The sequence below is a fragment of the Talpa europaea genome (assembly GCF_964194135.1).
Source record: "Talpa europaea genome assembly, chromosome: 12".
NCBI lineage: Eukaryota > Metazoa > Chordata > Mammalia > Eulipotyphla > Talpidae > Talpa > Talpa europaea.
In genome coordinates, this window is record NC_140079.1 from 59,555,232 (window position 1) to 59,577,457 (window position 22,226).

Sequence of the window (22,226 nt, forward strand, 5' to 3'; positions counted from 1 at the left end):
CACGAGGTGGCTTGTGAGGTTCAGATAATGTTCTGTTGGTTAATTTGAATGCTGGTGACTGGTGTGTTCATTTTATGGAAATTTAATTGAGCTGTAAACATTTGTGTCGTTTCTTTGTCATGTTATATGTAGTGAGGAGGAATCTCTGTTAAGGCGGGAGGTGTGAGGGTGAAAGAATTCATCAGAAACTGAGTGGAGACTAGAAAAGGCAGATTTATTTAAATACATTGCTAAGAGAAGCGGCAGGTGAGGTCTGCGCTGGAAGTGTTAGGGGGAAAAGGATGTCGGGGCTGCTCTATAACAGGAGCATTTGAGTCTCCCTTTTAAACTGTGTTTTTGAAGCCTTTCTAGGCAGTTTGCACCAGTTAGCTGCTGGGATGTCTGGTCTCAGGCGATGCCTTTTGACACAACCGTGTGCTAGTCCTGTTTCTGCATTCCTGGAGCCAGGCTGGTTTTTCTGGTCGTGGTGGCTGGTTTTATGATCTTGTTGAGACCACAGACAATCTTGTTAAGGATGGTGGTGGTTTTCTTCAGAGGTCCCCTCCTGCACTGTCCCTAAAACTGCCTAATAACCTTAGCTTGCCCTGTCTCATTATCCCTAAGGCAGCCTTATCAATTCCCTTATCTACTCTAGCCTCCCATAGCTGCCTGCCTGGCAGGGGTAGGGAGTTAGTTTTTAACATTATCTTATACACCGACATTATACTTAAAAGTCATACTTAAGCAAGTCCAGGAAGGAACTTTGCTGATGCGGGAGAAATACTACAATTGCAACAGGGTGGTCTCCAGGAAAGGGAGAGGTTCCAGGTTCCCTGCCCCACCCAAGGGAAGGTGGAGCTGAGCAGGGAGAGAAGAAGCTTCAGAGGAGACAGAAGAAGGAAGGAAGCAGGATGGAGAGTCAGAAGGACACCTGGAGGAGGCACATGATACCGAGAGACAGTGAAGAAACTGTGCTTGCCTTTTGGTCGTGGACTGGGTGAAACAGATGTGGGTGAGAGACCCGTGGGGAGGTGACAATGGCAGTTTTTGTCTCTGTATTGATTTTGCTCTTTTCCTTCCAGACTTGTCTGGTTGGTTCTGAGCCTTTCCTGTGGGTCCCCACTGGAAGATGCTTTAGACTTGTGTCAGGCCTTGGGGCCTTGCTCTGGGCCAATTCTGCTTGGGTGGACTTTTACCCACAAGGGGAGGGGTAACTTTGGGTGCTTAGTTTAGAAACTATATTCTTTTTTAAAGTTCCTTTTCATTAAAGTCTCATGTTTTGTGTTGATGTGGCGGATGGCAAACCTATTTAGAGCAGGCAGGTTTGCAGGTTTGCAGGGTTTGCAGGTTTGCCCCTCTCCCTGCCCTGTAACACAATGATTAATGCAATAGTCAAAATCTATGGAAGGAATCCTGAGATGTGTACATTTTATTGTATGTAAATTATACCTTAGATATTTTTTAAGTGCCCCACCAATAACCTGAAGTCATTTAGTAGTAAACAGGAAGAAATACCTCATTGCTCTGGGTGAAAGCTCAGCAATACAGAAATTTTCAAATTTGTTTAGTGATGTACACGGGGGCAACGCTTTCCCTTTAGCTATCCTGAAATCACAAGGGTTTAAATACCATCTGTTAGCTAGGGACTCCCAGTCTGCAGTTTCAGCTGCACCACTCCTCTGAGCTCCAGCCTTTGCTTGGAAGTCTAATAAACACATCAAATTTGGCTTCTCAAAAATTAACTCCAAATTTATCATCTTACCCCAAATCAGCCCCTTTACTTATTTCCCAGTTCTGTGAATGGACACCTCAGTCTTGTAATTGCTCAGGCCAAGGAGTCAAACTTGAACCTTCATCTCAGATCCTATCTCATCCTGTAAGTCTTGTTTCAAAATATGTCGAGAATCAAAGCACTTCTCACAACTCCCACTCCTTTTACCAAGACCAAGCTGTTGTCTGGATTTTTAGCCTCCTAACTTCATCACAATAAATGTGAATTTCCTAAAATTTAGATGTCCTGGTATAATGTTAGGAATTTCTGTGATTTTAATTCCTAATTCTCATAACAGCAAGTGTAACAAAAATATAACAGGAGGGAAATTAATATCATGGTATTGAATGTAACGTTGAAGTAAGAAATGATCTTTAAATCATTTCCAGAAATTTATCTATATGTGTATAAACGTAGGTGTAGCTACCTAATGTACACGTGTATGCACATGTACTTTGTAAAAATTAGTCAAATTTTAATTTAGGAAAGCGAGATAGTCTTGTTTAAAAATACTGTACTTAAAACCATTAATTCATGTCTAAAATTAACAAGCATGTGGATGTTAATATTGAGCTGTTTGCTATTTAAATTGGAAGGGTCTATAGCATTTGGCATTATTACAATTAAAAAATATTGGGGTAATGGAAAAATTAAGTCATTGTAATTTTGTTTTGGCACACATTTACTTGTTATATTGAGGAATATTGTCTTACCACTTCTAGAGGTATCTTGAATTTTATACATAAGTATATAATGTTAAGGAAAAAATTATTTTTACATTAAGATTTGTTAAGATTTAAATTACAGCAGAAACAATTAATTTGTTCTATTTGGCCTACACTTCATTGTAACACAGTTGCTATAACTAGCCCAGACGTCAGTATCACAGTCTATATGAGTAACTGAGTACATGAATGCCAAAGTTAAAAAAAAAAAATTGCAACTTTGCATTCTGAAATAAAATAAAAACCCCACAGCTTTCAAGACATGCCCATCAGAGTCACTGTCTAGTTCCAGTCTCCAGATAAATGAAAACTAAGCCTTTCCTAAAAAATTAGAACCCTTAAAATCAAACAAAACTTCTCTTTTACAATGCTGATGTTCATGTGATAATATGAAAACTCCTCTTTTTGCACATGAACAAACTAATTATAGACTTGTAGATACCTGTAAATTGTGTAGGTTTTCTTTTTCCCATTAGATTTAGAATTTCTATTTAATGACCCCTTTCTTCTAAAGCCTGAACTTCTATAAACTTTCCTTACAAGCAAACTTTTAAAAGATCTTGCTCTGGGTCTTTGACAGTAACCACATGTTTTGTTAAAGTATATTTTCAAAAAGATGAAATCAAGACTCATGCAAATATAAAATGGACATGTGACAAATATTTTATTCAACTCATTTGTTAATGAGGGAAACAATAAAGTGTTTTAAAATTGTTTCAAAGCACTTGGCACTGCTGCTGTACAGGCTGTCATTTTACAAGGTACAGCCTGGAGCAAACTCCTGTACACTTTCTCTTAATAAGTTGACTGGGGTCTAGTACCTCATAAAGTGTCACAGTGTCAACTTCCAAAAGGCAATCAGCTAGGAAAACCGCAAACAGGATTTATTCCGAAACAAAACAACGCAAGAACCAGGCGATAACCGTGAACTTCTGGTTTCTTTCTTGGTCCCTTTAGGCAGATCCCCCTTTCACCTCTGCAGGAAAAGTAAACAGTGAGAGAGTGCAAGGTATTATGGGTTCTGTAGTTATTTGATTTGCATGAGCCTGGGACTCTTAGTTCCTCATTTACACAGGGTTCTGAATATTTCGTTGAAACACAAATACTAGGTTCAATTAGGGAAAAAAAGGACATATATGAACTTCAGAACAAATGTTTATTACTGCTCAATGGGGCCAAAGGGGCAACACAAAGCATTGGAAACATCACTGGCTCACAAAAACAGTCACCTTGTTACCTTCTTGGTTGCATTTATTTATTTCACAAGGTTTCATTCACACATGAAAACAAGATACTAATTCAATTCAAGTTCATAACAATTATAAAAGTAAACATTTGCTGGGACAATGTACAATAAATTGCACTTTTCTTAACAAGCATTACATTTACATTTATAGAGTGTACTATACATAATACATGGAATTATGGAAACATCTAATTGGTCAGTGTGTTTATAGAGGGAGACTGCTCACTAATGTTTCTTTTGTAGTCAATTAGTGCTGTTGGGGCTAATCAACTCCTTTATTGTAGAACCTGTTTTCATTAGAAAACTCTTGGGCAAAATCATTACAATTCATAAAAATAGATGGTACAGAATTTCTACTACCTCCTGGGCAAAAGTAAGGTAGGAGCTGCACGAAAGGAAGTGTAACTGACTGAGAAACTTCTTCCCTCACTTGAAATAAGGATCCATACATTATGCAAAATACCAAAAATAGAGAAACTGATGCAAAAGGCTATTGGGACATCTTGGATTCTGGGACCATCTCCAGCTTTATTCTTGTGCTTTCATGACACCAGAGTCTTGATGTATTTATATCCTTACAATTCAGTTTCCTATATTTTATTCCATATATAATATATAGTTATCAAAATTTACATTTTAATGGAAAAGATTTTACATATTAACTTATTGCCCATGAAAAAGGAAAGCAACTTATAATGTACATTATCTACTCAATGATTCTTTGTTCTGAGATTAAACTTTTTCAGAATAGCACTAATGATAAACCAGGGATGGAGGTGAGGAGAATGGGACATGGTAGAGGCATTTTTATAGCAGGTATAAAATTAATTTGGAGATAAGCTTGAGATGTAGTTTTTTAGATGGAAGCACAGAGGAAGAAATGCCACCAAACTAGTCACCAAACTAGTCACAAACATCCACTTTTCTCAGTAAAACTCAAGAGCATCTCCTATTGAGGTGCAGCCCACTGAAGTACTCATTTTGGTGGTTTTGAATGATGAGCAAATTCTTAAAGGGTTCTGCCTATATTACATAGAAGCCACTATAGGAAAGGAAGGATGTTTTAGTGTGGTTCTAGCAATACTTCAATGTGGCCATCAGCATGGCGACCAGGAAAGTTATATACGTTAAAAGGAAACGGAGGTCATCAAGCTGTTGTCTGGCTTTCTAGCTTAATCACCATGAGTATTTAGTTGCATGGTACCTGCTTTATAAAAGAGGCAGGGATACCCTATATGATTTTACCAACCACACACACACGCACACACACACGCACACACCACACCCCTAACAGTGTTCACACCACAACAAAGTTTGTCTAGTCTTTTACTTGTATTTGAGGCAAAAGAATCAGAGCTATTATAGAAGTGCCCTTTTTTTTTAAAGGTTTAAGTTTTACACTAGAATGTTCTTGCTCTAAGATAAAACAAACATAAAACAGATAAAACAAACAAGTTATTTAAATTTGTTAAAAATTCCTTTTTCCGTAAAAGAGGTCCTGAAATCAGCCACCTTAGCACTTTAGTAGACTGACTTCAACTAAAGAAAAAGAAAACTCAGTCCCTCACATTAGTTACATATGTGATTCTCACCCTCAGAGAATAATCAACTCCTTTAAGGGTCTCTTATCTCTTATGCCCCAAACCATGTACATTCTCCTAGTTTTATCACTTTAGCAAAGAAATTATTTTGAGAAAATGGAATATGAATTTGAGAAAAATAAATAACACATAGTATGAATGAAATTTTGAAAAAAATAAAACAAGATAAATACTATTAAATAGCCCAACAACAGTACAAAGACTACTTTTCCACTTTTCTTGGGAAATTTAAGAAAGTCAGTGAAGAAGAAATCACTAACTGAAGAGCCAGGAGAGGGGAAGAGAGAGATAGGCCATAGGTTTGTATGACATTCTTATTCACGTTTCTGATAGGCACTCATATAAAGAACATCAGGTAACTTAGAATTTATTTGCACTAAATTTTTTACATAACTAAATAGAACCAAATTGTGCCATGCCTCAGGATGTGGGAAGCTAGCAAACATATGCACTGCAAAATTCAGCTTGGTTTCTTTCAGCTTTAAATAATGTGTTAAACAAGATTCTCAATATAAAAGATAATGAACTGAATTATCAAGTTAAATTTCATTATTATGCAGAAGTCAGTGAAAAATCATCACATTTCAGAATGGGGCAAATGGTGGGTTTCTTGAGGAATATTTTATACAATGTATCCTAAGAAAAGATGAAAAACACTCTAAAATATTTGAAAATTTCCTGGATATTTGGGCTGGTTGATCTCTTTCTAATGAAATTCAAGACAAGAATAGAAATTCTCAAATACACTTTAGAGTAAGTAACATTAAAGCTAATAGTTGCATTTTAATGCTGGGATATGTGAGTTTCAAACAAACATGGGGAAGGACTTATGGCTTGGGACAGTGTTATTATCTGAACAATCAAATTATATACAAATTTTGAATTTTCTATATTTCCTATGGCTACTGACCCAAAGGCCTTGCCATGAGGGACAGTTTAGACATACGGTACCAGTTCACATACCTACGTGTGACGTGGAACTGGAGAAGACAAAAAGTCTGAAGACTGCCATTATAATCTTTTCAAAGAAAAAGCAAAAGATAGAGTTAGCAAATATTTGGAATATATGTGATTTTATTTAAAGAAAAACTGTTTAAATTTTGTTTAAAGAAGAAGGGACTAAGAAATCGAGCCAAGTCCACAGGCATGTACACCGAGCTAGCACCATTCTATTTCTCCCTCAGCTACCATTTAAGGAAAATTCTACAATTTAGGCATTCGGTGAAATGCACTGATTTCTGGAAATTAAAGAGTAGAGCTGTACAGTGAAACTATGAGATTCACAAACACAAAAGAACAATTTTAATTTAGTTGGCCCGTTGATAAGGCAACTTGTACAAGGCTTCTCGGAATCAAAGCAGAAAGTACCGGTAAAGCTAATGCTACAACTGAATGACTTACAGAAACAAATACAAGATGCAATTTTCTAGCCATTATATTTTACAAAAAGAAAAAAAAAAAGGTATCTTTTCTAACCACCAAGAAGGGAATGTTAAAGTCAACACAGATACTCGGAATGCTAGGCTATTTTCCTTTTAGGTAAAAGGAAATGAGTATTATCATGAAAGATGATATTAAGATAATAAAATCTGTAAGTATTATTCGATGAGTGCAACAAAGGATAACAAACAATCATGTCCATTTTATGGGTCATAGATAAACACTCTTCCACGAAGAGGACTTCACTTTTGGAGTTTAATGATAATTGTAGAGGAAGGATCCACCATGACCTACTTGCAGTGCACGCTCCTAGGTTACAGATGGCTCTTACTTGACTTTTACTTCCAAGAGTGTGTTACTTTTAATACAACATATGGCACAGATGAGAATCATTCTGGCACTACAAGAGTTTAAAATCCTTTGCAAAGAATATGGTCAATAATGAAATCAAGGGTGAGTATCCATAATGTACTGTACATAGCTGACAGTAGTTTGGTTGGCATAAAAAGAACCAAAGGCCGCCAAAATAGCTCAGAAAATGGAAAAGTTAGTTTTGCCCTTACCAAAGGACTTCCTGACACAGACCATTTATATAGACATGTTAAATATAATTGAATAAAATATTTCCATCAACTTTTAAACAATAGCTTTACCTTTCCATGAGATGAATATTTCTATAAAGGTTTTTAAAAATATTTGATCAAAAATGTTACAAATGCATTTGCATCTTTTCATCTAAGGGGATGCAGGGAACATTTTTAAGAAGCTACAGAAATCAAGACAAGTTGCCTAACATTAAACTAAGATGATGTGAAGCTGACCTCTAATTCCCATTTCTTAAGTTGAACAAAGCTACAGTATGTTAGTGTTTCCTTAGCAAGGATATCTGAACATTAAATAAAACGCTCAGTCCCTGGTCTGTGTTCCATTCTAAGCACAACTGAGGGACCTGGGCCCATTCTCGGCTCCCCTGGTAAAGGTTCCGTAAGGCTGCCACTCACAAGATCCTCTTCTGACTTTACATCTGCAGGAAACCACTTAGGCATATTTAGGAGCTTGGAATTCCATGTGGAATTCTTAACAGTTCCTTTTGGAATGCCGGGGCCAAAACGATGGTTTTTACTCTGTTCACCAAGGTCCCTGTTCCTTTGTCTAGTATGTGTTCTCGATACCCCATCCTCTTCCATGGCTCTTGGCACTTCATTTCCAGATGCCCCCAAGAGAAAATGAAAATAAACTAATTTTCTCTGCCAACTGGTCAACCCCTAAGTCTGTTCTTTCCTTTGAACAGGATATTTATTATCCAGAGACTCCCTTTCAGGAGGAAACCTGACAGTGATTGTGACCAGCTGCCACAGTGTGCTTTATTTGAATGATTTCTGCAAAGTTAAGCAGTTTAGATACCAGTTTTGTTTTTTTTTTTTTATCTTGTGTGTCTGCTGTGACAAATAGCTTCCAGTTGTTTCAACCTTGGAATAAAAGACATCTCCATTCTTAAGATAAAAATAATTATGAACAATTCTAAATAAAAAGCATTAGGTTCTGAATTACTTATTTCCAACTGAACGTCAGGCATACAAAATAATGTGCAATACTATGATGGATCTGAACATGGTCTTCCATGGGCAAGCCAAAAATAGGTATCAACATAAATCAGGTCAGCTGAGATACCATCCCTTTGAGAAGTATCCTATGAGAAAGAGTGAGAGCTACTGAAAGATTCTGGCTTGCTTTGTGGCCTCTTTTACTTTTTTCCTTCAAAGGAATACCAGGGAGAATCCCCCCAGGTTTCTGTCGCTTTGATCGTTGTGCTCTGGTGCTCAAGAGAGGCTGGAACTATGTGCTCTCCTTGGGTGGCTGGGTGGCCTGTGGCGGCTGCAGTGGCTGAGTGCCCGTGGCCGTTTTGATAGAGTTCAGGGTTTTGCTAAACCAAGAGTTTTTTGCAGCTTGGATTTCATTCATAAGGGCTCCTCGCTGATGTTCAAGTTCCTAAGTAAAGAAAATCATCTGAGTTATATAAATGTTTTCTCTCTGCCAAAAAAGTTAGAATACAGTTTTCTGGAATCCCCAGGTTTATGTAGCTATAGTTTTTCTCTCACAAAACCGGGAAGAATTTTAATTGGCTATTAAAGCAAGAAAAAAGTGGAGATAAGTGAGTTACCTACCTTTAAAAACTAGACCATATGCTTTCTCTGAATAGTATAATTAAACTTCATTTTACCTCCCTACCTCTCCCCCCTCCCTGCCCCATGCAATCTAGTTCCAAATTTAGTTTAGGTTACAACCTGAGATAATATATCTAAAATCACAAATAAGGGGCCTCTCTGGTGGCACAAGGGATTAAGCACAGCACTGTGAAGCTATCCACAGCCTCTGCAGCAGAAGTTCGATCTCCAGCCAGGGAGCTACCCACATGGTGTGGCAGACCTCTCCTGTCTCACCCGCTGCTCCCTTCAGCAGTTTATTTCAGTAAATCTGTCTCCTCTGCTCCCCATTTTGTCTCTGGTGAATCCTCTCATCCACCACACCTCTGGCCTGTACCCCAGTTTCTGTATGCATAAATAAATAAATCTTTAAAAATAAAATAAAATCACAAATAAACACAAACATAAGAAAAGACTGGACTTTATGGCTAGCATAAGCTAGGTTTTGGTTTCAAAGACATGGGCTTTGCCTGAGATGGCATAAGGTCCAGAGCAGTAGAGAAAAGGACAACCGGCGGGTGACTGGTGGGGCCGGGGAGGATATGGCAGTGGTTTGTAAGGACCCCTGGTAAAAGGGAGATGGGGACTAGTCTCTCAGTAGCGAGGATTATTTTCCTCCAATATGGAAAGAAATTATGGGGGAAGGGCTATGCAAGGTCAGGAGAAGATGAAAACAAACTCCAAAGAAAGAATGGGCATCTGCCAAAGCTAATTGCCAAGGGGAATCACTCAGGGGATCCAGCCTTTCACTGCCAAAGTGCCTGAGTTCAGTGAGAAAAAAAAAAAAACATCAGGATCAGGTAAGTTCTCATAAGAGAGAAGCTTGATTATTAAATTTCACTGAAAACTATGTTTATATCAGTGTTTAAGAATAATGATATAAGATGTGAATGTGCATGGCAGGACAGAAAATATATTCATCCTACATAGTAACATCTTATTTATTTATTTATTTATTTTTGTGTGTGTAGGAAAAGTGGGGTATAGGCCAGAAGTGTTGGGGGTTAAAAGGATTCACTGGAGACAGAATGGTGGGCAGAACAGGCAGATTTACTGAAATATACTAAGGGCAGCAGCGGGTGAGGCAGGAGAGATCTGCTGCGCCGTGTGGGTTAGGTCCCAGGCCAGGGAATGATAGCGCTGAGATTCATTCAACTTCTAGGCCACAAGGAGGTCCCACAGTAACGTCTTAGGCTTCTGAGCTAGATAGCTGTATTCTGAAGTACTAGAATAGCCTGGACCACCACCTGCTTTTTTTCCCTTAGTGATTTTTTTTTAAATCAAATCACCTACCTGGATTTTACACTTGGCCTCCACCAGCTGCAGTTTGGTTTGTGCCAATTCCAGCTCCATCTCCCTCAGCTGCTTCTTTAGTGAGTCCTTCTCATCATCTGATTCAATTCCCTGGTCCTCTCTGCTTATGGCTGCTGGTTTCACAGTGCCTTCTTTGCTGAAGATGTCACTGCAGTGTTTACACGCCATCATTTTACCCTGAAAAATAGCCAAAAGAGAGAACCAACATCAAATGGTGTTTCAGAGCACCAGGCACTTCCTGAAGCAATGTGATATGTGCTTAGGTGTGGCTTACTCTCATCTGAGGCAGGGCCATTTCTGAAGGTCGTTATTTTTCTTACGCTGCAACCAAAATGGTTACAGTCAGCACAAAGCCCAAGACAGGTCCTCCTTTCTCTTAAAGTATCTCTAGAGAGACCATGGGGATAGAAAGTACTCTAGTATGGCTTTGAAGTCTAGTCTAGAACTTTTGTGCCACCATGGTTTCTACGAGATGCCAACCTTCACATTATATGCTCCACATCCAGGAGCTTCTGTGGGACTGGGCATTGGCCTTGCCCTCATTTCAGAAATGAAGACACTTGGGATTTATGAAACTTACCTAAGGTAGACTGAGGAAGGTCATTGTGACAACCTATATCTACCCTTGCAACAAGTAAAGATAAGTCCTTTCTGGTTCAGGTTTAAGCAAAGATGATCATTATTGTTCAAAGTAATAAGGTAATGCTGTTTTATGCCTGGCTTGTGTTTTAAGCATCCAGCACTGAACAACAGCAACTCTTTTCAAGACAACAGTGTTACTGTCTTCTTACAATTAACTCTAAAGATAGTTGAGAGGTAGAAGATACTATAGGATATTTTTATTTTGATATTCTGTTATAAGCAGCTCAGTGTATCCATAGCTGCCCTTCTGTGTCATAGAGCTCATCTCCATCATTTAGGCCTTAAGAGTTTGGTGTCATTTTTTCACTACTTTCTCCTTCATCTTACATTCAGATGGTCATTAAAGTCTTCCTGTGACACAGCCAAGCTCTCTCTCTGCTAAGTCTGAATCCCTAAGTCACCTTCTCAGTTCCCATTCGTTTCATTTTTTAATTTTTTTAAACTGTATGGAGGTTTTCTTAAAAATTTTATTTATTTTTGCATAGAAGAACTGGGGGTGTAGGCCAGAGGTGTGGTGAAGGGGTGGGAGGATTCACCAGAGACAGAGTGGGGAAGCAGAACAGGTAGATCTAATGAAATACACTGCTAAGGGGAGCAGCAGCGAGACATGAGGGGTCTGCTGCACCATATATGGGTTAGCTCCCTGGCCAGGGATCAAACTCAGACTGTAGTGGTATAGGATAGAGCTAAGAGTTAACCCCTAGGTTAGCAGGGAGGCCCTGGTTTCATATTTATCTCATCCCTAATTCACTCTTCAGATTCCTGCCTGATTAATATTTGCAATTAAATGATATCCTGAAACTCTCTTAAGAGGCTGTAAGAAGAGTTGGGATATTATTGGCACAATATTATATAGTTGGTGACTACATAGTTGGTGACTAATTAAAATGTTAAGAAGTGGCTTTTGGGGCCTTCCCGGTGGCTCAGCGAGTTGAGCGCAGCACTGTGAAGCTGTCTGCAGCCTCTGCAGTGCGGGTTTGATTCCCAGTCAGCCAGGGAGATACCCACGTGGCACAGCAGACCTCTCCTGCCTCGTCCGCTTCTCCCCTCAGCAGTGTCTTCGGTCCGTCTGCCTGTTCTGCTCCCCACTCTGTCTCTGGTGAATCCTCTCACCCTCCCATGCCTCTGGCCTGTACCCCAGTTCTTGTATAAAAATAAAATATAAATAAAATAATTTTTTTAAAAAGTAGCTTTCACAAATGATCTAACACAACAACTTAGATGCTGTGAAAAGTAAGGCTGTTATCAGAGGGAAAGGGGAAGAAGGATGGAAGAAATGGGTAGGCAAGGTCATTTCAACAGAGTGAGTGGTGCTAGAACTTAGCTAGTGGCTGTGGTGAGGTATAGACACACCTCAAGGTATGAAGTGGTACTCCCGAAACTTAAGAGGATTACGAATTTTATTTTTTAAAAATGTCCACAAGGCATTTATTTGCCTTATGAGTTGAACTTTACAAAAATAAAATGAAAAATAAAGTGGTGGGTTTTTATTTGAGTCTTATCTTAAATGACTCAAAGTTTATCATGCTAGGTAAGCAGTGTTAATTGGTTGACCCATACGAAGGAATAGATGAATTTCACGAGAGAGGGGGATATTTCAGCAGAGACTCTGTGCCTTCGGAGAACTGCAGGGCTTCTGAGATGGCTCAAGGACCGAAAAGTGATGTGATAGTGAAAGGATGAAGTGAGAAGAGTTACCATGGCCATGTTGTAAAGGCCCTTAAATATGTTACAAAATCCTGACTTTATACCATAGAAAACTCATTTGTTCACTTCATCAAATCTTGTGCTGCAGACTGGAGACAGAGCCAGGAGCTAGTGAACCTGCAGTCAGGAAGACATGCCAAAGACTAAGGTATGTTAGAGACTGAAGATTCCCACCCACATCCACATGTCCCTTCCTTAGCAACAGAACCCTGATACTATTCGGGCTGGCAATATGCCCAGTTAAAAAGGAGCCTTTTCCCAAACTTCTTTAAAACTAGATGCTGGCATGAAATTAAGTTCTTGTGTATAAGTGTGGCATGAAAGTTCTGAGAAGCTACTTGGAACTCACCCATTTGGATGGAGGCCCTTGTATTTACTTCTGGTCTTAAAGTCTACCATGGGATGTAGATAGTGGATAGTGGAGACTCTAGTTGATAGATCTGACTTTTAGGTGGTGTTGAGGATGGGAGCTGACAATGGGGGTCACGAATACCTGATAAGCTTATATCATTATGAAACCAAGGACCTTTCTTGTCCCAGACTTCTTTGACATGAAATAATCAACATCTGTGTGTTTAAGTCGATGCTGTTTGGGGGTTCCTGCGTGTGGCCAATTTAATTTTAAAATGATACACATAAAGTCAAATTTATCTTTGATTATGCTCATTCTGATTCTAAGTGCAAAGAATTAACTGGAGGGGGTATGTTGGTAGAGTAAGGTTGTTACAGGATGGTGGCAAAATCAGAACCTACTGCATGTAACCAAACAAGAGATGTAGAGGAAGTAGCACTGGAGGAGGAAGCACGGTGTAATTGCTAAGGGTATTCACGTTAGAGTCTGATTCTCTGGATTCAAATCCCAGAACTCCTTCTCATCAGGTGTGTTACCTTAAGTAAAGGCAGTGCCTGTATTTAGTAGTCATCATCAACAAATGAATAATATGAAGACATAATAATATGAAGACATAATAGTTTCTCAAGTTGCTGTGAGGGTTTAGTAGATAATACATGTAAGACCTATGAACAGTGCACACAGCAAGTGTTTAATAGCTGCTATTCTTAATTCCACTTAAAACAAGTTTAAATTCCTCTTCCTAAATATCAGTCTTTCCTGAGGTAACCTGCTTACTTATTCAGTATACTCCTCTATTCTTTACATTCTGGTCATATCAGTTTCCCCAATGAGACAGCGAAATGCTCATTCCTGTTCCTGGATCTTCACTCACTCTCTTTTCTCAGAATGTCCTTAATCCTCTTAACTGAATTCTCCCTACCTACTTTAGTACCACCTCTTCCATAATGTCATCTTTGATTCTTACAATTTTTTTCTCTATTATTTGTCAGTGTCTTCCAGCTCAGCACTTGGTTATATGCTCTTGAATTATTGTCTAAACGTCTCACATGCAAATGTATGATATACCTTGCTTCTGCAGGAAAATTCTAAGTTCTTTGTCATGGATAATTTAAGTAAAAGACAGAAGTCTAACAGTTATGCATATAGTAGATGCTCAATGAGTCCTTTACTGAGTGGTCAATATAAACCCTCGTTTCATTTTTATTTCCACAAAGATTTAGTTCAGGATAGTTCACACTTTTATGCCAGGACACTTGATCAACTGAGATTTTGTCAGTATACCTACAATGTACAGAGAATGATACAGGATAAGGAGGAAGAGGGACAAAGGTAGACCAGAAAGGGAAGATAGGAACCCAAAATTTTAGCAGGTATGGGTAAGGAAACCACCAACTCTATAGTCACTATAATTCTATACTTACTAATAATACACTGATGTTTTGTAACATGAAATAAAAATACTTTTGGAATTCAAAGTCATAATAAGGCTCATTTTCAGTTTATATGCCTCATACTTGCAGGTTATAACTCATTAAAATATATATTTATTGAACATCCTGTGTGCCAAGTACTAAGTCAAGCACTTTAGATACATTATCTTATTGAATATTCAAAATGACATGATGAGGCAGTCAAAGTTACATCTATTTTACAGAATATAAAATGAAGCTTAGGTTAAATAACTTGTTTAAGTTGTTATATGCTTAAGTGACTAGAATGCATTTATTTACTAGTATTAAACCTGAGTATATTCAAATACAATTATGTCATGTATCTGTGACATTGGTCACAGAGTTGACTGTGCCAACATTGCTTCTTAAGAAAACCAGTGCATTTGGTTTACTATTATTTTTTATATTAATTTTTTTCTTTTTTACATAGTTGTTCATTTTTAAACAATATTTGCTTTCCCCACCCGCTCGGGTGTAGTCCCCATAGAGGTTCCTTCACCAATGCACCCGTGCACCATCACCTCAGTCCCCTGTGCTTCTCCCTCCCTCCTCAGTTACTACTATTTCTACAGTAGAAAAGCTTTTCAAATGGATAATCAACTATGCAGTTTTACCACCAGGGGGCCTCACAAAAATAAATGTGACAGGTTTTCTTTAAAAACCAACCTCTAAAAAATTAGTGGAAGAAATCAGTTACCCAACACATGCTTTCCAGCTAGGTTCTATACTGCCCATGGTGTTTCCTGTTCAAGAGAGCAATGTGGGTGGGAGGGGATCTGACTGGGTCACAAACTGAAGTCACATCAGTTTGAGCAAATCATCTGGGATGCGGACTCATAAAGGGTTTGAAGATTTCTACCATGGAGATAAGATCAGGGACCTCCTGTGACAATGCTAAATCCTACCCCCTGCATCTGACAGCCCAGAACACCCAAGGGAGTATAACCTTTCAGCTGGCAGGGAAGAGAACCACGCCCCAATCAGAAGAGAGATCCTGTTCACAGTTCTCAAATCCTTTCAAGCAAAGTGTATGCGTGATGTGTACAAGTTGTCTTTCCTGTGTTGGGATCTTCCTATCAACAGGTATTCACTCAAGACTGAGATCTGGAAGGACTGATATCACAGGACTTTTTCACTCTTTCTCACCTTTACCACTTCCAGCTCCTCCTTGCTGGCTGCTTGCTGTTTCTCCAGTCTGGTACTTAACTGGGAACAGATCTACGGGGGGAAAAGAGTTCTTTATTAGAAAATAGACCAATGCTTGCAACATGTGCACATAATTGTTTATCAGCTCACATATGACTCAAGCATCTCTGATGCTAGAAGCAATTTGACAAATGAGCAGCGCTGCCAGTTACTTCTGCAACAAATAGCAGAGAGCACGCTAGGGCCTCAGTGCAAAGCACATCTCAATTTAGTTAGCAGAGGAGCACCTGGGGTAGATTTGACTTCTTTCTGTCAGTAGCCTTTGTGACTAGCTTCAGTGACTTCCTGTCCTCACCTTGGAATCGAGCTCTAGAATCTTTACTGAGTAGCTTACACTGTGCAGGGAATATTCTGAACCAGAAACTTCTTCTATCCATAGTGACAGAACCAGCCTCTGTTTTCAATGACTAAAGTTTCCTTAAGAAGTGGCAATGTGTACAAAATAAAGTCAAAATGAGCAGAAAATAATAAAGAATAAACTCTTTTTTAAAATTAATTTGTTTATACATATTTTTACATTATTCTTTATTTTTGTACAATGTATGCTTTCTTATCTTGGGTATAATTTCTGTGAAATTCCCACCACCAATTCACCTGTGTACCATCACTGTAGTCCCTTGTGCTCTTCCCACCCCTATTTTGATCCTATTCCTCTCCCCCCCCCCCCCCGCAGAATGTCTCTGATTTAGAGTTGCCTGTTGATTTTGATTTTTACTTTATTATAATTGCTTTTTTCCCCTGATCCCCTATTTGGATCATCTACATTCCTTCTATAAGTGAGACCATATGCTATTTTTCTTTTTCTTTCTGGCTTGTTTCACTGGCCATGATCCCTTCCACTTCCATCCATGTTGCTGTGAATGGCATGAGTCTATCTTTTTTGATTGCTGAGTAATATTCCACTGTATATATACACCACATGTTCTTGATCCAGTCATCCATTTTGGGGCATCTGGATTGTTTCCATAGCTTACCTATTGTAAATAGTGCTGCAATAAACATAGGGGTGCAGATGTCCTTCTGAATTAATGTTTTTGTGTCCTTTGGGTAGATACCTAGGAGTGGAATTGCTGGATCATATGGAAGCTCCATTTTTAGCAGTTTGAGGAACCTCCACACCGCTTTCCATGTAGTTGGAAGACTAAGCCTCTTATTAAGTGGTTTGGCAAGAGCCTCAAATGGAAAGCCTACCAGTCCAGCTCATCTGTTCTCTGGTATTGTGTCCTTGAGCAAATTCACAAATCTTTCCAAATGTCAGCATTCTCTTGACTTAAAAGTACAAAGTATGTTAAGGGTTTTGTATAGTACCTGGACGATATAGTAAGTGCTCATTAAAGAAGTTTCATTATTACTGATTCTGAAATAAGGCAAACAAATACTAAGGACAGGTAGAAGTAAGTGCCTTCAAAATGAGAAAATATTATTTTAAAAAATACTGGAAGTTCAAATTCAATGAGCAATATAAGAATCTTTCATTTTTGAAAAATGAAAGTTAGTAGATATCAAATTATAAAGCACAATTTGGACCAAAAACATAGAATGTCTAACTTTATTATCAAAACAGACATTTAAAACATCCTTGCCTACTCAGTTCTATAGACTAGGGTCTGCTTGTTGAGTTTAGTGTCCAATTTTTCCAGATCCAAGTCTGGAAGCAATTAACAGGACTGGATTAGCTGATGTTAAAAAGCAATCTTCCTAATTTTGGCAAAACATATACCCTTCTAAATAAACCAAAAAATTCTGAAACAGAGCCGGTAATAGCCAATTCCAAGTATAGTTTGCATTTAGATTGTATTATATGTCCTAATTATTTTCAAACAGATGGGTCTGTTGCCTTTTACATTACTTGAAGTGCCTGCTAGATAATATTTCAGAATAGTCCCAAGCATTACTATTTTGAATAATAGCCACCTGTGGCCTATGGTGATGAAAAAATGCATTTGTAGCAGTGGCAAATTCCATAGCACAGGGTCTTCAATGTTCCTCTGTTCCTTGTGTGGTTAATATCTAACACACTTCTCCTAGTTGCCTAAATTCAAAATCTCAGGATCAATTTCAATGTCTAGCAAAAACAAACAAACAAACAAACAAAACAACTATCCTCTTCTCTATTTTCATTAATACTTATTTTAGTTTAAGAACTATTTTTTCTCATCTGGACACTTCTGTTAGCCTCTGATTGCTCTGCATCTTGGCCTGTGCATATCTCTATGTAGCTCCACCTTTCTCACTGGTACAAGTGCTGACAATACGTCCCTGATCATACATGCTACTTTCCTGCTCAAATATTCCTACTGCTTACAGAATAAAATCTAAACTCCTCATTCTATCCCTGATGACCTTACCCGAACTAGGCCTGACTCATCTTTGCTTATCTTCTGAACTTGAAACTCTTGCCAAACAAAATGATTTCTGTCCACGAATCTCCCTCTGTGCCTTTGCACATGCTGTTTCTCTTCTACCATTTCCATCCTCTCCTTATCTCATATGCCCAAATCCAATGTGGTCTTTGAAACACAGCTCATTTCCCTTTCTCATTTCCCATATAAGTTCCCTTTCCTCTTATTTATAGCATTTGTTATAAGATCAGCTTTTAAAGGAGAGAAATTTCATTAATTCATCACTATCCAACCAAAGAATCAAGTCTCACCTATAGTAGACATTAAAAAAAAAAACAGTAATTATAAAAATAGTAAGACAACTTTGAAGGCTTATTTCTAAGCAATCTTCCATGAAAGGGAGGAATCCTTATGGGAAGATGTTCATAAATTACACAATGAACAAGTTCCAAAAATGACATGAATAAGAAAATTGTCCAAAATTGACATTCTTATTTACACAGCAACAATGCATACTAGTGTATGACAGTGATTCTTTCAATATGGCAAGATTAAGAGAGGTTTCTTTCTTTCTGCACTTTCCTAGTTTTCCATAAGGAACATCACTTTCATTTATAAGTAGAAAAATACATTAAAAAAAAAAAAAGTCAACATCAGTCTTCCACTATGAGGCACAAAACCCCAGGGAAATGCTTGGGTATGTGTACCTTGATTAATTCTGGAAACCTGAAACTTAACCAGTCCATTTGGGGTATCTAGAAACAACAGGAACTACTGGAGACAGGAGAAGGGCTTTCTGGGACCATCCTGGTGATGGGGCCAGACATCCTCTACGAGAGCAAACTCTCACTTAAAGGATCATTTTCAGGCTCACACCAGATTCCCTGTGAGCGTTGGGTCAGGCTGCAGAGCCCTGTGGGAAAAGGGATCCCACATACTGGGCTGTGACAGCAAAGGACACATTAGCTATTGGCATTTAATACAATCACGAAACCTCAGTCCTTGGCAGAGAGGCAAATGTTTTTAGTGTGATAGGCTGAAAATTAGCTTCCGAGTAGGGCAGAAACAGGGTCCCAATGGTGGTATAGTTTACTGTTCCTCTAAATCTACCAAACAGTGTAAATAACAGATTGTTTTGCTCAATTAAACCTCCAATGTTATCAGCAAGCATGTCCAACAGCTATCTATTTCAGAGGAGAAAGGAAGCTACCAAATTTAATGAATGCAGTGCAGTCACTGTTCCGGAAGCTCTAAGAACAAAACCCTCAGTGACACATTACCTGTTTATACTCAGCAATGATAGCTGTCGTCTTCTTTATTTCATATTCTGCCTTCTCTAGCTGTTTCCTGAATACTTCTTTTAGCTAGGAAGGGTGAGAATGAGAAACTAAATTTTAATCTTAATAAATTTCCACAAGCATCTATATTCAAATTTGCTTGATTCATAATCAATGACAATGTTAAAACTACACATTTTCCTCACAGAAGCTGCATTTTGATCATTTGAAACACCTAATCATCTCCAGAGTTACAAAAACCTTCCTTTCTTTCCTGCAATATATAAAACATATGAGCAACCCTATTAGAAGACCACTGATGCTTACTACCTAATTTACATATATATTGCAAACAGGTGGCCATTTGGAAGTTTATCTTCATTCTTTATGAGAGTCTAAAACCATTGAAGCAACAACACATGCACTTTTAATCCTGTATTATAAATTAAGGAAAAACATTTCAGGCTTTCCTATTCATTGTCCTCTATTATCACTGCTGTTTGCTCTCTGGAGGCTTGGAGGACTGGGGTCAGAAAAAGATGGAAAAAAATAAGAGCTCTTGAGATTAGGAGATTCAAGGACCAAAGAAACAGTCACTTTGGAAGGATCTACAGTCACAGGATTATTAAACTGTGAATGCTAAACTTAAAACCAGTTATTTCTGTAGCCCCTCAGTTCTAGAGTTTAGGTATGGGGAAAGTTATGGCAATAAAAAAAGCTCAGGTGCCACCCGATAAAAAAAGAAAAGATTTCAATTCTTCCATGATGTAAAAACAACTTTGGTTAATTTTTAAGTCAATGATCAGAATAAATAAATGAAAATTGCATTGCAACATCCCAAATTATGAATAAGGTATACTCTACTTGCAAATTCACAAATTATCACAATTTAAAACTGGACTTATTATTAGAAGACTTCTTATTTTCTTCATCAACAATTGGTAGGTTATACTGATTCAAACGTAGTTGTTTACATCTGTCTCTATTCTCTCTCTCATGTAATTTAAGAATATTCACCCCAGCCTTCCTCCCTCCTGTGAGAAGGTCCTGCTGACTTCAGAACAGACCTAGTGATTTAATTTCTGTAAGCCACAGTTTCCTCATCTGACAAATGAAGAAAATAATTCCTAACAGAATGCATTAATGATTACAACTGGGATATAAACATACACATGTGGAGATAATAGCTTCATTCTTTACCCTAAAGTACTGAAGTGGCTAAAATAAGGCAAGAGGTAAAGAAAAAAATCAAAACCCATTGACAGACATAGATCAAACTGGGTAATCAATCAGCCCCTGAGAAACTTAATATATGTTAAAAAAGGAAAAAATAATAATTCTTAACAGTAAATGCCAAGAATCATTTTATCATTTTCCAATTAAAAAATTATGGAATATTTTTTTGTAAGTCCTGGCAGGTGCTAAATGACACATCCTTTCATTAGTAACTTTACTGGAACTTTTCCTGGTTGCTTGGATATAGGTCTCTGAAATGCTTTGTGTTCTGTTTTATATTTAGTATTATTGATGTCTCAGAATGAAACTCATTAAAATAAATGAGTTAATCCTGTCTGGCTGGGACTGACAGAGATAGAGAACATTGGTGAAACCGCCTGATCTTCCTTAGGGAAGCTGGAAGCTTCAACTCCTTGAGCGGAGAGGCCTCTCCATCATGTATCTGGCACCCCTTTGCAATGGTGGTGTCTTCCAGCTGATTAGCCTCACTCATGATGAATAAACATAGGGTCGTAAATTCAAGGCTGGTTCTCAAAGGGTTTCTTTTATTTCCCCAGGGCATAAGATTTGAGAACTCTGTCAGAAAAACTGGTGCTCCTCCTTCAAAGACACAAATCAGGAAAACTGAGTGTGACTGATTGAGGCAACTCCCAGAAGAGATCTCTTAGGCTTGCAGCTTAATGACCTCAGAAACTATAAGGAGTCAATTATCTTGGAGATATGAAATGAAATTTGCAGATTTGTAAAAGCTCATGAATCATATTCCAAGTTACTAAACTTAGAGAAAACTTAACACCCTTGCAAGACAACTCAGTAACGGCAAATTCCTGAAAGCTGTTCAAGGATAGGAATGCTGCCTCCTCTTCTAACACTCTTCAAAAGAAATGTTGAGGGCCTCCCCGGTGGCGCAGCGGCTTGAGTGCAGCACTGTGAGACTGTCCACAGACTCCGCATCGTCAGTTCAATTCCCGGCTGGCCAGGGAGATTCCCACATGGCATGGCAGACCTCTCCTGTAGCGCCCGCTGCTCCCCTTAGCAGTGTATTTCAGTCCTTCTGCCTGTTCTGCTCCCTGCTCTGCCTCTGGTGGATCCTCTCACCCTCCCGTGCCTCTGTCCTGTACCCCAGTGCTTATATAAATAAATAAATCTTAAAAAAAAGAAATGTTGAGACTCAATCCTACTTGTATTTATTATTTCAACATCACCCTTGATTTAGAATAGATTTAATTCTACTTCTTGCTGGAGCATAACTCCATATACCAACACACTGGGGAAGCCCACTTGGCCCTTTACCTGGGCAGTCTCTTCCTCTTGCTTCCTCTTCTCTTCCTCAGTTTCCACTAGCCTCTGTTTGGTCAAGAGGAGCTCCTTATTCAACACATCTGCCTTGTCTTCTGCCTGCAAACCAGAGTGTCACAATTACAAAGAAGGTAAAGAAAGTGTGTTTATTCTGTCTCCAAACCTAATCTCTTGTTATCATTGTTTCAACATGACCATGATCTATTCTTTTCCCTTTTCCCTCAGCCTGGGGGTAGCTGCTTTCACTGAATGCCAATTAAGAACCAGGACCATGTAACACGTTATGTGTAATTCTCACAATGGCAGTTATTTTACCGATGACAACAGCACAGTTTAGAAAGATCAAATAACCTGACTGGGATACTGATCTACTGTCAAAGACATGATCTGAATGGCATCAGAGTCCAGAGTCTTTCTAAATGCTTCATTTA

General features: G+C 38.5%; 1 protein-coding gene across 7 annotated transcripts in view; it reads right to left on the reverse strand.

The window, feature by feature from the left end:
• Positions 1 to 8,598: 8,598 nt before the first annotated feature.
• The window catches only part of RABGAP1L (RAB GTPase activating protein 1 like), a gene marked incomplete at both ends in the record, with an annotated part of 493,888 nt that continues 480,260 nt past the window's right edge, over positions 8,599 to 22,226 (reverse strand). For 4 of the 7 annotated variants that reach the window (XM_084251368.1, XM_084251370.1, XM_084251371.1 and 1 more), the window contains 5 exons: positions 8,599 to 8,751; positions 10,260 to 10,457; positions 15,582 to 15,653; positions 19,264 to 19,347; positions 21,790 to 21,894. In XM_084251368.1, the coding sequence (XP_084107494.1) occupies positions 8,599 to 8,751; positions 10,260 to 10,457; positions 15,582 to 15,653; positions 19,264 to 19,347; positions 21,790 to 21,894 (612 nt within the window). The remainder of the gene's footprint in view (positions 8,752 to 10,259; positions 10,458 to 15,581; positions 15,654 to 19,263; positions 19,348 to 21,789; positions 21,895 to 22,226) is intronic. The other 3 variants (XM_084251369.1, XM_084251372.1, XM_084251374.1) reach the window with 1 other exon arrangement.